At 39.3% G+C, this 15959-nt stretch overlaps 1 protein-coding gene across 3 annotated transcripts in view; it reads right to left on the reverse strand.

Moving 5' to 3' along the window:
• Window positions 1–228: 228 nt before the first annotated feature.
• The window catches only part of SLC17A5 (solute carrier family 17 member 5), a 47506-nt gene continuing 31775 nt past the window's right edge, over window positions 229–15959 (reverse strand). For all 3 annotated transcript variants that reach the window (XM_040643671.1, XM_008684835.2, XM_040643672.1), the window contains 2 exons: window positions 3420–3510; window positions 229–1606 (listed from right to left, as the gene is read on the reverse strand). In XM_040643671.1, coding sequence (XP_040499605.1) covers window positions 1469–1606; window positions 3420–3510 — 229 coding nt within the window. In that variant the 3' untranslated portion in view covers window positions 229–1468. The remainder of the gene's footprint in view (window positions 1607–3419; window positions 3511–15959) is intronic.

Genomic DNA, 15959 nt, shown 5'->3' on the forward strand with positions numbered 1-15959 from the left:
GCATAGGCATACACTTCAGGGAGAAGAGTGGGCCCTCTGCAGAGCTAGGAAGGGCAGCTTGATGGCAACAGAGATTCCTCATGCTCTCTCCCTTAGAAGACTTAAGTCTCCTTGGCTGGTGGTGGCACAAGGAGGGGCCCGTGGAGGTAGACTGGTGGCTTGATGAGGACGGCAGAGATGTCAAATAGCCACTCGAGACACTAGAGAGTCCCATAGGACTGTCAGATCCAAAAACCAATCCAAAAATGTTTATTTTGATGATTCATAAAATAAATATCACCATAGCAATTATAGCAACTTAAAGCTATTTACAAATTTAAAAATAAATTTACAGAAATGTATCCACATCATATTACATGAATCAGTTTTATTTAAAATGTTACAGGTAGTGTTCAACAAACATAACAAAACATAAATCAAGTTCTAAATCACATAAATGCCCCCAGAGCATGCTCCAAAGCCACTGGAAGACGGTTCACGGAAAAACTGTAAAATATGATTTCAGGAACCGGAAGTAGGAATGATTCCACCACTGGTTGTAGGTGATGTGGCCCAAATAAAAGACTTTCAGCTGCAACAAGAAGCTTACATGTAGACAAATGGAAAACAAAGTGAGAGGTTTAAAAAATTGTTTACTTACTCTGGAGAAGCCCAGAGAACACAGGAACTTGGAATTTTATAGTTTTCATCAAGGATGATTTTATTTGTGGTTCATTGGGCATCACACCGTTCTGTTGCCGGTGACATGCCAATCAGAAGTCCAGAGTGCCGGGAAGGGAAAAGCGTGAGGATGCGTCGAGACCACGGCCGTGGATCCTGCTGCCCGGACCTCCTTGCAGCTTTATCGACACGCGAACAGCCCCAGGGGAAGAACGCCATCTGAAGACCGGCGCTGACCCTGGTCTTGGATGCTGCCTCTGATAAATGCCGGGCACCGTCCCTGAAGTCAGGGAGGGAATGCTTGGCAGCTGCCGGGGCGTGCTTTCCTCTGTGTGTTTGCCAGGCCGAATTCTACCGGGGCTGGCAGCTCTGTGCAGATGCTACCGTTTGAGACCTAAGTGTCAGGGATGGCCCCCAACAAATCATTTCTATGAGGAAAATGGTCAAAAACAGGTGTTTACCAAGACCTGAGAATTATTATCTAGTTTAATTAAGCAAAGGTATAGAGGGGTTCACTTCAGCTCATTCCTTAAAAATAAATAGAACTCCCCTACTTTATATTGCCTGATTTACAGCCGGATATGTGACCCTCGAGTGTAAGTTCCAGGATACACGTTATTAATCATTAAAAACAGCTAATTTTACTAATCTGGCAACTTGTGACATTTCATGATTACAAGCCTTAAAAATTTCATCCAATTTTTTCTTATACATAGAATGCATACACATTTAAGATATCAAAGGCACTTTTAGGTTACATGATAAAGAAAAATACATTAATAGAGACCAGGATTATTTATTGGTTCCTTCAGCTTCTGTGTCCATGTCGATCATCGAGAGCCCAGTTTTGCACTTCACCTTTGGCGAATAGCGTGAAGAAAATGGCACCAAACACATTTATAGCAGCAGCGATATAGAAAACTATTTGCCATTCTCTAATAGTGTTCTACAGGAAGAAAGAAAAACATCCACATGAAAAAAAATTTTGTTTATAGTCTGCTTTACAGAAAAGGTGGGGTCACAAGACTGTTACAACAGTAGCATTATTCATAAAAGCCTCGTGCTGAAAACAACCCAATGTTCATTAACAGTGAAACTGTGGTGTATTTGCTCAACGGAATACTCTACAGCAACTAGAATGAATGAAATACAACAACACAGATGCATCTCACAGATGAAATGTTACGAAGAAGCCAGAGACAAAAGAGTAGGTATTGAATGATTGTGTTACATAAAATTCCATTATATAAAAGCTCAAAATTACACAAAACTAATCCATAGTGTTAAAAGTCAGAGTAGTGGCTCCTCTTGGCAGGGTGAAAGGGGAATGGCAGCAAGGAGTACCCAGGGGCTTTGCAAGAGAGGTAACGTTCTGTTTCTTGACTGGGTGTTGGTTACACAATTGTATTAACTTTCTGAAAATTCATCCAGCCGTATACTTAGGATTTGTGTATTTTTACAATACCATTTACTCAAAGTTTACTCAAAATAAAATATGTGGCATGTCTTTCAATCATGTTACTAGGAAAGAAGTATGCCTGCCCATCATCTCCCCATTTCTTAGGAGGGAGATATAAGGATCTTAGGTGGGAGATACAAGATCAAGTAAGGATGAGTTCAGATGGACTTTAAATTTCAGGTGTGAGGCCTGGCACACAGAGCTCCTGAATGGCCCACAAAACAGGACATGGATGGGATTTGCCAGTTATGAGATCAACAAAAACTAATTGTTCAGCGTAGAATACAGCAGTATAAAAACACCAGGCAGTTAGCTAATTTCTGGGTCATGTGATTAACTTAAACAACCATTTTTTGGATTTTGCAACGTCAGTCAAACCAGAATGCTACATCTGCAGCACGCAGAAAAGAAAAAAATAAGCAGGGGAATTGGCAATGAGGAAGCAAAAGGAAAGGCACTAGGAAGCTAGTGTGAAGTCATTCATTTAGGAAAAAAGGAAAATCATGGAGAAAGAAAGCACTCTGTTGTTAAGTTATGCTTACTTGGGATGCATGTATTTTGGTGAAAAAAAAATCTCTAAATGATGAGTTTCACAAGCGTAGAAGCTTGGCATTTTACCTTTGGATCCTCAGTATCTGGTATATTAATAATCACTCATGAAATGCCCGTAGAATCCGTGTTTGACTATTTCAGGGCTAACTCATAAGGCAGCCCATTCCATATAGTAGACACCTTGAAACAGAGAATTTTCCTATTGTGTCCTCCTTACTTCTTTTCATCTGTCTTTGTGGAACTGCCAAGAGTAAGTCACTCTCTTTCATGTGGTCGTCTTTCAATACGTGAAGACACCTACCGTGTCTTCGCAAGTCTTCTGTTCCTCTCAGTGGTGATCATTTCCCCTGTTTCTTACTCACTCCCACATGAGTTCCTGATGCCTCACCAGTGTGGATCCACTTCTTGAATAATTTTACATTGCCAGTTTTTCTTTGATCCAACCAAAGACACATGTCATTTCTCTTGTATAATATCATATCACCACTTTTAAGTACTGGTGAGGCGTCAGCTACAACATCTTTGTTGAACTAGTTCTGTTGTTTCGTCTAAAAACCAAGGAGTGTTCTTTGAAAATATACTTTCCTGTCCATTATGGCATTTAGCTTTTTGTTTATATAAAGAATTGCATAAGAATAAACATTCAGAATTTTACTCTTAATTAAAATATACTCAATTTTGACACAGATGTGCAGGCTCAAGTGAACTGTGCAGACCTTTGCAGTTTATAAGCAAATTATCTACTTACATCAGGGGTCAGACTTTTAGCAATGACAGGCCCAACCATTCCTGGAATAGTGGCAAATGTATTTGTGATGCCCAGGAGGATACCGGCATACCTGTAGAAACATTTGCATAGAGGTTTATTATTGTGGTACACATTTAAGCAGCTTCTTCAACAGAGAGCTGTACTACTTCCAGCATACTCCGTATTCTTGTGAAATTTCATGTCTAAATGAAATGTCTTACTAAGTTGGACTGAATATAGTCAGCTGGTGAAAAACTTGCATTTCAATAGTTAATAAGCATTCTAACATTATATAGGGGAACGCAGCCACTGAAATGAAAGTCATTTTTAGAGTGATTTAGAAAAGTGTGGAGGTTGATTTTCGTACATGCCTGTATTAGGTAGGAAGCTTGATGCGTCTTAAGGTTCTTTAGCAAGAAAAAAAAAAAGAATTTATTTCCTGATTACAAAATCCATTTCATTGTTGAAAATGAAAAAAAAAAACTAAGAAGAAAATAAAATTACCTATAGTCCTTCCATACAGAGATAATCAACATGACCACTTTGCTACATAGCCTAATTATTTTTGTTTATATGTATATACTTCTAATATATTATTATAGAAATGAGATAATATTGAACGTAACAATTTCACCACTTACTTGTTCTACTTACTATGTATATGCTTATAGCTAAGTACTTGCTGACTTCCCAGAAGTAGACAAGTTTGGTATATATAGTGTGTGTGTATATAACAAAAAATGCATTTTTTATAAGCTCAGGAAAAGCTGATTTATTTTAAGGGTAAAGCTTAGAGGAGTGGGATATTCTTAGCTATGTTCAGATGTGAGTCTTTAAAGAAAGAATTCCTGCTTGTATTTGGAAAGTGCTAATGATCTGTTGATTTCTCTAATACATAAGGAATGTACGTAGACTAAGGGAGGCTGAATGAAATGCTTATTTTCCATAAAGAAGTCATGTTGAACTGCTAATCAGGAGACTTAAAGATCTGTGACTCCTCGTTCTACTCTTGACCATCTATGGGACCTTGGCCCGTTAGTGATAGATTATTTCCCTTATCACTCATGGGTTCACAGACGTACACATGTAACATATCTGCTGGTCCCATGTGAGTTCCCCCACAACCCACCAAGTACACTAAAACATTATTTTTGAGCATAACATACATTGGGAATGTGCACAAACCATAAGCATACAGTGTGATGAATTTCTAGAAAGTGAACAGAACCATGTCACTAGCAGAAACAGAATCTACCGGAATAAACATTTTTAAGGACATTTTACATATGGTTGAACTGCCTCTCAGACTGTATAAGCTTTAATTTGAATAATCATAATTATGTGAGGTCACCCCTATACCGAAACTTACAAGGATGGCTTCATGCTTACCCTAAGAAGATTGTAATCTTTTGTCTGATTTGCAATGGCCTGGCCCTGGTCCATCTACCCAGTCTTATTACCTAGTGCTGTGTAATACGTAACTTCAGAATGAGAGAGCTCTCATTCCAACTGCTCACATCTGCTGTGCTCATTCCTCTTAGTTATCTTTACTCAGACTCTACTCCCTCTCTGAAATCCATACTCTTTCTGTCGAGACCACTTGCTTAGCACCTCTTCCAGGAAGCTTTCTTTGTCTAGTTCGGCTCAGAATGAGGTATGTCTTCCCAGAACTTTATTGTCCTTAAATTAGTTCTATGGGTTGTGATGGACAATGGGGAGGATATGTGCTATGGTGGGTGCTGTGAATTGTGTAAAACTGATGAATCACAGACCTGTACCCCTGAAACAAATAACACATTATATGTTAAAAAAAAAAAGTTTACATCAAACCATAAAAAAAAAGAGGTAATTATTCTATAATTCAAGTTTGCTAATTCTGATCCCATAGTCCCACTGCAAACTCCTGTTTTACTCCCCTTTATTATTTCCAGGGCCACTACATATATGCTCATTCAATACATGCTGACCAGAGAAGTGGCATGTGACCCGCCCTTGTGCCAGGCCCTGTCCACGGACCCCTGAGCTGGCTGCTGGAGTTTTGTCCCACAGACACAAATACCTTTCTTGGGTACTGGCTCCAAAGGGTGCTGATTCCTGATCAGGAATTACATAGAAATGGAACCACACACTATGCAACCTTTTGGATTACATACTGAGGTTGCTAAATATCATCCCAAGTTCTGCGTATCCATAGTTTATTCATTTTTTATTGCTCTCTCTCTTTTTAATTGAAGAAACTGGGATTTTGTCCTATAGACAGTCCTACATTCTGTATTTTGTAGATTGCATCCCTGAGATATTATTTAGCATAATCTTATGTTCCCTGTATTTCCTGTACACTGATAGTATCTAGACTCTAATCACGAGGGTGCATTAGATTGAGCTTTGATTTATTTATTTTAAAGATTTTATTTATTTATTTGACAGAAAGAGAGACAGCCAGAGAGAGGGGGAACACAAGCGGGGGAGTGGGAGAGGAAGAAGCAGGCTCCCAGCAGAAGAGCCTGATGTGGGGCTTGATTCCAGAACCCTGGGATCATGCCTTGAGCCAAAGGCAGACGCTTAACGACTGCACCACCCAGGCGGCCCCTGAGCTTTGATATTTTTAGCAAGAAAATTTAAAGATGGTGATGGAGTTAAAAATTGGTTAACTAAGTAAATGGCATTTATAATTTATTTTTCATAAAATTCATCTAAGTATATAAAAAGTCCAGTTAGAACTTTTTTTTTTTGAGATTGAGAGAGGGAGTGCAAGTGGGTGGGGGGGGGGCTGTGGAGTAGCAGAGGGAGAGGGACAAGCAGACTCCATGCTGAGTGCAGAGCCTGTTGCGGGGCTTGATCTCAGGACCCTGAGATCATGACCTGAGCCAGAATCAAGAGTCGGAGGCTTAACTGACGGGGCCACCCAGCTACCCCAAGAACTTTTCATTTTCATGAAATAATCAGTGATATCATAAAATAAAATACAGTTCTGGTCCAAATTAAAGAAGCTCAATACTTATTAGTCCATACAGTCTTATTGAGGGATACTACTATTTCTATTAGTATTTAGGATCCAATATCTTGGCTGCAGATGACTAATCTGCAATTTCTCTCCCTATTTTGCATATGGACAAGTGCATAATACGGACTGAACTGTGTCCTCCCAAAATTCATATGTTGAAGCCCTAACCCCTGTTGTGACTGTTTTTGGAGATACAACTTTCAGGAGGTAATTAAGGTTAAATAAGTGTAGGGTCTTAACCCAATAGGACTTGTGGCCTTCTAAGAATAGAGAGAAATTGCTTGATCTCTGTGAGTATTGACCAAGGAAAGGCTATGTGAGGACACAGGGAGAAGGGGGCCGTCTGCAAGCAAGGAAAAGAACTCTCACCAGAACCTGACTATGCTGGCACCCTGATCTCTGACTTCCAGTTTCCAGAACTGTGAGAAAATAACCTTCTATTTTTTTAAGCTACCTAGTCTATGGCACTGAGAACGGCAGCCCGAGTTGGCTGTGCCTTAATAAAACATCCTGCTGNNCCGAAGTCAATGATTTACAAACATCACAAATTTTTATGCTCAAAACTCATTTGTACTGGATATAATAACAAAAGCATACGACACAGGTCTTTTTGGCTTATGCCCTTTAGGGAGTGTATCTTAAATTAACCAAGCTTGGCAGAACCTGTCTTTTTTTTTTTTTTTTTAAACCATTAACACCTTGGCAGCAGGAGGAACCAACTGCAAAGTTGCCAGGCCTTTTCAGTGACAGATATTAAGTGCAGATGAACACTGTGAAATCCTAAATGTCAGCACCAAGAAACTCATTCAAGTATTTATATTACACTTGGCCAGGAAGGGCCATGAAAGGCGGATGACTGCTGGGAAAAAAACACGTTGTACAGACTCAGTCTGCATTCTGTGCTGGTGGAGTACTAGAGTGCTGTGGGATTAATCATTAAGAATCTCTCCAATTCCCTTGTATCTGATCAACGAAATTATCCACAGAAAATCTCTATTTTAAACTAGAGAGGAAAAGTCTTGGAAAATACCACGAACACATCTTTATGTTAATAAGAATACTGATTGTTTATTGAAAACCTTATGTCAGTCGTGGCTCTAAGTATATTATATATATCCTATCTTAATAGTAAAATCCACTCGATGAGATAGGGATTGCTATCTCCATACTACAGATGGAGAAAGACTATAAAATGTTACCCAATTTGTCTGATTCCAAATCAGTACTTAGTATTATAAGGTTATAATCTATAACGCTGCCAGAATCATCACTGAATTCAATCTGTAGGAAATACCAGTTTTCTCAAGCTTAATTTTTCACCATAAGCTCCAGTACTGAATGCTTACAAGTCTCTGGTCCTCAAATGTTCTTGTTCTAACTATCAGAGTGTTATCCAGTACATGGGCCCTCAGCTGTTACCAAAGAAAAAGCAACTAAGCAAAGACATGGTAAAAAAAATATGTATTCCAGGGGCGCCTGGGTGGCTCAGTCAGTTAAGCACCTGCCTTCAGCTCAAGTCATGATCTCAGGGTCCTGGGATCGAGTTCCGCATCGGGCTCCCTGCTCAGCGGGAAGCCTGCTTCTCCCTCTGCCTGCCACTCCCCCTGCTTGTGTGCTCTCCCTCTCTCTCTCTGCCAATTAAATAAACAAATAAAATCTTTTAAAACAAACATTTTCCCCCAGTTAACCAAGACACGGAGAACTAGAAACAACTCGCATCCTTTGAACCAAGAAATTGTATTTGGAAAATAAAGACTGCAAGCTCATCTGAAGGGTTGAATCAAAATATAAGGGAGGGAAGTAATTTTGACTTGGATGAGACTACCTTGCATTTGTACAGTGATATATTTTTTAAAGTTACATATGTTGTTCACCTACATACATATGTTGATCACAACCACAAATCTGGTGCATATATGTACTTACAATTCTCCCAACTTCTACAACTACTTGTTGGCATTATTTATGTTATGACACTGTTTAGCTTCATACTATATCCGGATAAATGTCTTTTTTTGACTTATGACTCACAAAATGTCAGGGCTGCAACAGAGTCTTCAAGATATGAAGTTCAACCACTCAGCTGATGCTTGAAGCCCAGTTCCAGGATCCTGCCTGCCCATCATCTAGTATATGCTTCAGGACATGACCTTATCACCCTCCAAGCTACCAGAAGCTTCTACAGATGCAAACAGGGGCCATATTACTTTCATGTTTGTGTCTTCAACATTTGGTACAGTGCCTGGCACAGTGTTCGTTAAATGACTAGATCCATTAATCAGCATGCTATGACACTGCAATTTAGTAATTACACACCCACCTAATTGTACATCCAATTCATCTTTGTGCAACTTACCCAAAAGGATTATCACGGGAGATCTAGTTGAAATCCTGATGTACCAGATATACTGTGTTCCCTCTACGTATGAGGCTAAAAATATCGAGAAATTAGACCATATTTACTAGTTTGGCTGTTTGCTATTTGGCTATTAATGATCCAAAGGTTGCTCCTTAGTAATCAGTATTTTCTTTTCTAAGAGCTCCCCAATCATCCCTTTAATATTTTACTTGGATTGATTTGTGACCCTGGTCATGGCGCCTGACTCAAAGTTTGCCAGAAAATAATAGTTTACGGCGTAATGTGCAAATGCACTTACTACATTATGAGCTAAGTGTATATTTGAGTGTATGTGTGTTTTATTTAATCTTTGCAACAATCTTATATGGTGGGTACTATGTATATTTGTTGGTTTTTTTTCTCCTTCCCAGAAGCTCTTGCCAGATTCCAGAGCTTCTGAAGGATTGAAGGCACCTGATGAATCCTGAATTACATTTCAGCTCCATGAAATGGAGCGGGTGGCTTACTACCTTCTCTGGCTAGCTGGCTAGTGAGCCAATTTTATGTTCCTTACCATTTTTACTTCTCTTATTTGTTTACTTAGTTTTAAAATAAAGTCATATAAACCGAGGCAACTAGAGTATGTACCTGTTCTTGGCAATGAGTTCTTTTCCCTGAGTTCTCAAAATAACTACTAGATAATGACCACCTTTTAAGATCTTCAAGAGACAACCTGATGTAGCAGAAAGATCCCTGAATCATGTTGCTGAGACCTGGTTTCAAGTCTCAGGTCTGCCATTTACTAGGGGTGACTTCGGAAGCCACAAAACTCTTCTGTACCCGAGTTGCTTCATCTTCAAAATGAGTTCTTTGTGTTCACATCTTCATGTAGCGGATATTCCAGTGGCCTCAGCATCCATTCCCATGAGGTTTGGGGGATACTGACTCCTTCACCTCTAACTTCAGGGTGGGTGCTAACTGTCCTAAAGTCAAATGGTATTCCCTTGGCCATAGGGGTTGGTTCAGGGGTGGATATGTGACTTGCTCCGGTTCAATCAAAATGAAGCCCAGGACTTACTTCCACGGTTGAGAGAGAAAGAGATCCTTTTCTTCCTTGACTGATGTGAGTAAAGAAGCTTGCAATTCTGGTAGTTACTGGCAATCATTTCATTGTGTGATTTAATGAGCACACCCAGTCTTAGGATAAAACTAATATCATGCAAGCTACAGAGTGGAAAAGAAATGAATCTTTGATAATATTAGCGGACAGCTGACGTCAACTCTTGCCTGCAGCATGTTGTCACTGGATTTTACACTAAAGTGAATCAATAGATTATGCTGTTTAGCCAGCTTGAATTAGAATTTCTAGTACTTCAACTAAAACCATCTGAGAGATAACACAGCCTAGACATCTTTTGTGCCCAATTCCCAGTAGCTAGTTCAAACTTTCATGATTCTCAAGTCTTTTTCTCCACCTATCTTCTTTCTTAGTCTCAGTAATGAACCTGAGTCCCATGTTGCAGAGAAATCAAAGACTAACAGTCAAGCTTTTTCAGTTAGTTATCTACTGCTGCACTCTAAATTACTTCAAACCTTGCAGCTATGGACAACAAATATTTATCATCTCACAGGTTCTGTGGGTCAGGAATGTAGAAGTGCTTTAGCTCGGTGGTTTTGGCTCAGAATTTCTCATGAAGTCTCAGTCATGCTGGCTGGGACTGCATTATCCACTTCTAAGCTCACTTGTGTGGCTGCTGGCGATGGCCTCAATTTCCCCCATGTGGGCCTTGCCACAGGGCTCCTAAGTGTCCTCCCTACATGGTAGTTGAGTCATCTGAGAGAGACAGAGAGCAAGGAAGCTACTATGATGCCTTTTATGACCTAGTCAGATATCACTACTTTTGCCATATTCATTAGAAACAAGTCACTAAATCCAGCCCACACTCAAGGGAAGGGGAAACAGGCCCCGTTTTCCAAAGGGAGACGTGTTGAAGAATGTGTGGACATATTTTGAATCACTACATTTCTCAAGTTCTCATCTCACTCACTTCAAAACTTTTCTGTAACTGAACCCACTTTACTACCTTTCATTTCTTCTCTCTTGAAAGCTAATCCCTCCACTTGGGCTCTGAATTTCATTCCTCCCTCACTCACTTCTACCAACCAGTAATTGTCGCTTCTTTCTTTCAGCTTTAACCTTTCATTGTTTAGTGGACTTTTTTTCTCACTATGTTAACAATCTGGGTCTCTTTCACCTTAAAAAACACCCCAAACAATCTTCCATCAATATGTGTCCATCTTTAGCTTTTTCTCCTTCCCTTCATAGTTTATGGTCTCGAAATAATTGTTTATTGGCAGTGGTTCTCAAATTTTAATGTCCATGAAAACCACCTGGAGGAGCAACAAAATGCAGATTCCTTCCCTAGCCCTGTGGTCAATTATTCTGCTTTATTTTTTTATTTTTTTATTTTTTTTTTTTAAAGATTTTTTATTTATTTATGTGACAGAGAGACAGCCAGTGAGAGAGGGAACACAGCAGGCGAGTGAGAGAGGAAGAAGCAGGCTCCCAGCAGAGGAGCCCGATGTGGGACTCGATCCCGGAACGCCGGGATCACGCCCTGAGCCGAAGGCAGACGCTTTAACGACTGCGCTACCCAGGCGCCCCTATTCTGCTTTATTTTTAACAAGCACGCCTGATGATTTGGATGCAGACGGGTGAAGGATCACACTTTCGAAATCACTGCTTTATGTTGACTGTCTTCACTTCCTTATCTTTCCATTCATTCCTTAAGTCACTGCAGCCTAGCTTCCTTCTCCTTGTTCTATGGAAGCATTTTCACCAAGATGTTTAATGAATTTCTCCATCTGGAGAGGAACATCTTCACTCTTGCTTGACTTGACTTCTCTGTGGTGTCTGACACTGTTGATCAAGCCCTCCCTTTGGGGATCCCAATGTCTACTTATTTTCCTTCTGTTTCTCCTGTTGCTTCTTTCCGATTACCCTTGCATCACGTTCTTCTTTCTCTTGATGAATTCCCAAGGTTTTCTTCACTGTTTCCTGAATAATTTTATCCAATTCCATGGCTTTATCTACTACCCATATGTTGACTCCTAAATCTTAATCTCTTATCCGGAGCCCATTCTTGAATTGAAGACTGGATAATCTTGGCTTTCTTGACAACACATTCTTGGTTCTCCTTCTATCTCTCTTACTGCTCCTTTTTAGTTTCCTTTTTTGGTTGTTGCCCCTCTTTTTGGGTGCCAAGTGTTTGCCAAGATCCAGTCCTGGGATCACTTGTCACTCTCTCCCAAGGCAATTCTTATCTTTCAATACTTCAAAATGTGGATAATTATTCCCTAATTTTCATTTCCAATCAGAATGCTCTTTTGAGTTCCAGATCCATAAATCCAACTGCCTATAACTACTATTTTCTAGATGTTTTCACAAATATTTAAAAATTATCACGTCTGAAATTTTTATCTTCCCTCAAGACTCCTCCTCCTTCCGGTATACCAATTCCAATAAGTGGCACATCCATCTATCCAGCCGCACATGAAGAACGCCTGGAACTCATCATGCCTGATCTCTCCTTACTCTTCAGGTCTCATCTATTGTCAAGTCCCATCTATTGTATGGGCGCCCTTATATGAAGAGTGAGAGACACTGGAGCTCTTTCTCTCTCTGCACACATGTGTGCATGCCTGCAGACACACTGGGGAAAGGCCATCTGAGCACAGAGCAAAAAGCAGCCCATTTGCAAACCAGAAAGAGAGTTCTCTGACAAGGAACTAACCATGCTGACATCTTGATCTTGAACTTCAACTGTGAGAAAATAAATTTCTGTTGTTTAAGCCACCCAGTCTATGTTACTTTGTTATGGCAGCCCAAGTAGACTAAGACACACACTGATTTCTTTTTCTACTCACGTAAATTCTTCTCTTAGGAACACTATTACCTTTTTGCCTGGCTAACTTCGTACTCATTCCTCAGACGTTTAGCTTAAATTTCATTTCTTCAGCGAGACCTTCCCTTACTCTTTGATCTACATTATATCTCTCTATTGTATTCTTTTTTTTTTAAGGTTGTATTTATTTGTCAGAAAGAGAGAGAGAGAGAGAGCATGCATGCGTACAAGCAGGGGGAAGCTGCAGGCAGAGAGAGAAGCGAGCTCTCTGCTGAGCAAAGAGCCCAATGTGGGACTCGATACCAGGACCCTGGGATCATGACCTGAGCCAAAGGCAGAGGCATAACCGACTGAGCCACCCAGGCGTCCCTCTATTGTATTCTCTCATTTTTTCTTCAGAAAGTTTTTTATTTGTGTGAGCCTTTCATTTCTACCACCCTAGACAAAAAGCTATACAGGCCAGGGCTGTGTCTGTTATGGCTGGTAATTGGCAGGCATTTGAGAAATATTTGTCAAAAGAATGAATTATCATAATATATTACAGGTTTTTTTGTTTTGTTTTGTTTTGTTTTCGTTTTTGTTTTTTACTGCTTATTTCCTGAACTAGACTAATTTCCTTCATGCAGGAGCTGGGTGTTATTTTTTGTAGTGTCATGTAGAGTGTGCTCAATGTATAGCAGCTCCTCCAGACATGTTTGTTGTAGGAATGACAGGACTTGACTAGGCCAGGGCCTCACACTTGAAGAGGCACAAGAATCACCTGAGGACATTAACATGCAGGTTTCCAGTTCAGCAAGTCTGGGGTGAGGCCTGAGATTCGATTTCTCACAAGCTCCCACGTAATGCTGGTGTGCTCCTGGGCTGTGGACCACACTTTGAGTAGTAAGGGAGGAGTTACTGTAAATCCATTCTGGTTCCCACTTTCTATCATTCTATAAACTACATAACAGAACAATGTCATTTTGTGTAACTCACTTCAAGAGAAATCCCTTCCAGATTCCTTCTCTAATCCGTAGCATAAAGGAACATATTTCAGTCCTTTAATTATTTGCTATTTCTTTGAATCCTTTCTTGGGTATTCAGTCTTTGTTCCTACTTTGGAAATCTCAAAAACATGCTTCAGGTCACTGTGTAGCAGTCTGCTTAGGCTTCTTCTATCCTCTGTTCCTCAGAAATGACATCTCATGCCTTTACTCCTTCAGCTTCAAGGGGTTCTTACTTCTGTTGTGTTGTGTCAGAAATTTCCTTCCTTCCTTCCTTCCTTCCTTCCTTCCTTCCTTCCTTCCTTCCTTCCTTCCTTCCTTCCTAGATTTTACCCACTTATTTCAGAGAGAGTGTGTGCGAACACGAGTGGGGTAGGGGCAGAAGGAGAAGCAGACTCCCCACTTAGCAGGGGCCCTAGAAAGGGATTCCAGGACCCTGGAATCATGACCTGAGCCAAAGGCGGACGCCTAACTGACTAAGCCACCCAGGCACCCCTAAACTTCTTTACTTCTTAACTCACCAATAAGTATACTCAGCATTTCCTAGCTTGTAAGGTTCACAAAATTCTTCCCTCTGTTTTGATTTTTTTTTGACAAAGGACTCTGGTATATTGTAGACACTTCAACATTAGACATTTGGTCTTGTAAGAAAACCAGAGATTTATTCCTTCAACAAATGTTTACTGAGCACACTCTATGTGACAGGCATTGTAATAAAACTTTCATGCATGATCAATCTTGGGATGTGAAAACATGATTACATTGCTAGATAGGATAAGACATATTCAGAGTCTTTTTTTTTTAATCACAATAGACTTTTTACATACAGTGTAATATTTTTACTATTCTGATTATCAGATCCTTATACTTTTAAAAACGTAATTCAGCATTACCTTAAAAACACAAAACGTTTTAAAGTGGAATTAATGTAAACTTATAGTTTAAAGATAAAAATCATGTGAAACTATACAAAAGATGTTTGAACTTCAGAATTTAAATACTGCCAAGATTATAGCTAATGGGTTTAATAATTAATCACATCTATTTCTGGTTCTGAAAGTTTAAATTGATTTTAATTATATGAAACACTATAAAGATAATTAACTCAAGAAGGTATCATTTTCTCTGTAAAATGGGTGGCTATTTAGTTAGTATATAACCAGTTATTGTTCCTATAAATTTCTAATTACCAACAAAAATATTACTGTTTAAGGCAGGTAGTTACCATTGTTAGTTAAATAAGCAACTGCCAGATTCAAACCACGCTAAAGAATGATAGGCTCTGTAGGCTTATGCAGTTTAACTTTTGTTAGAATTCTGAGTCTTGAAGGTCCTTCTATCCCAGGTCCATGATTAGGTTAGCAAGGTATAAATTAGTGAGATAAAGTAATATTCAGTCATGTATTGTTAATGTAGTTAATTCCATGAAAGAATTATGTGAAAGTAAATACATATATAAAAATAAATACTTAACATAATATCCATAAGGTATGGCTAAATATTAAAATATGTCTATTTAAATTATTTTGGGTATAAAGTAGAGAAGTTGAGAGGACAAAATATCTTAATGACTAAAATCTCATTTAGATATACTATTTCCTTTTATTCCTAATTTCAGCAAATATATTTTCAACCTCAATCTCAATATTATTGTCAATATAAATTTACATAGTACCCTGTGGAATTCACTATTATGCAGAAACTTTTAATTTTTATTTATTTCTTTAATTTTATTTTTTAATGTAAGCTCTATGCCCAACAAGGTGCTTGTATTCATGACCCCAAGAACAAGAATTGCATGCTCTACTGACTGAGCCAGCCAGGTACCCCTATTTTTAAATTTTTTTAAGTAAGCTCTATACCCAACATGGGGCTTGGAATCACCACCCTGAGATCAACAGTCACATGCTCTACGGAGCCAGACAGTGGTCCCTGCAGATACTTGTTAGAGCTTTGTGTTTTTTATTTTTTTAAAGATTTTATTTATTTATTTGACAGAGAGAGACAGCCAGCAAGAGAGGGAACACAAGCAGGGGGAGTGGGAGAGGAAGAAGCAGGCTCCCAGCAGAAGAGCCTGATGTGGGGCTCGATCCCAGACCCCCGGGATCACGCCCTGAGCCGAAGGCAGACGCTTAACTGCTGTGCCACCCAGGTGCCCCTAGAGCTTTTTAAATACATATACATGTAGCTGATATGTGAACTCAGCTTTAACCCATCAATTTCTCTAATTAACAGTTATGATTATGGAAATGAAGAGATAACTAAACGAGTTTCATTTACTAGAATTAGGAAATAATAACATCGTAATAA

This window comes from Ursus maritimus, unplaced genomic scaffold, assembly GCF_017311325.1.
Source record: "Ursus maritimus isolate PB19 unplaced genomic scaffold, ASM1731132v1 scaffold_29, whole genome shotgun sequence".
In the NCBI taxonomy this organism is placed as follows: Eukaryota; Metazoa; Chordata; class Mammalia; order Carnivora; family Ursidae; genus Ursus; species Ursus maritimus.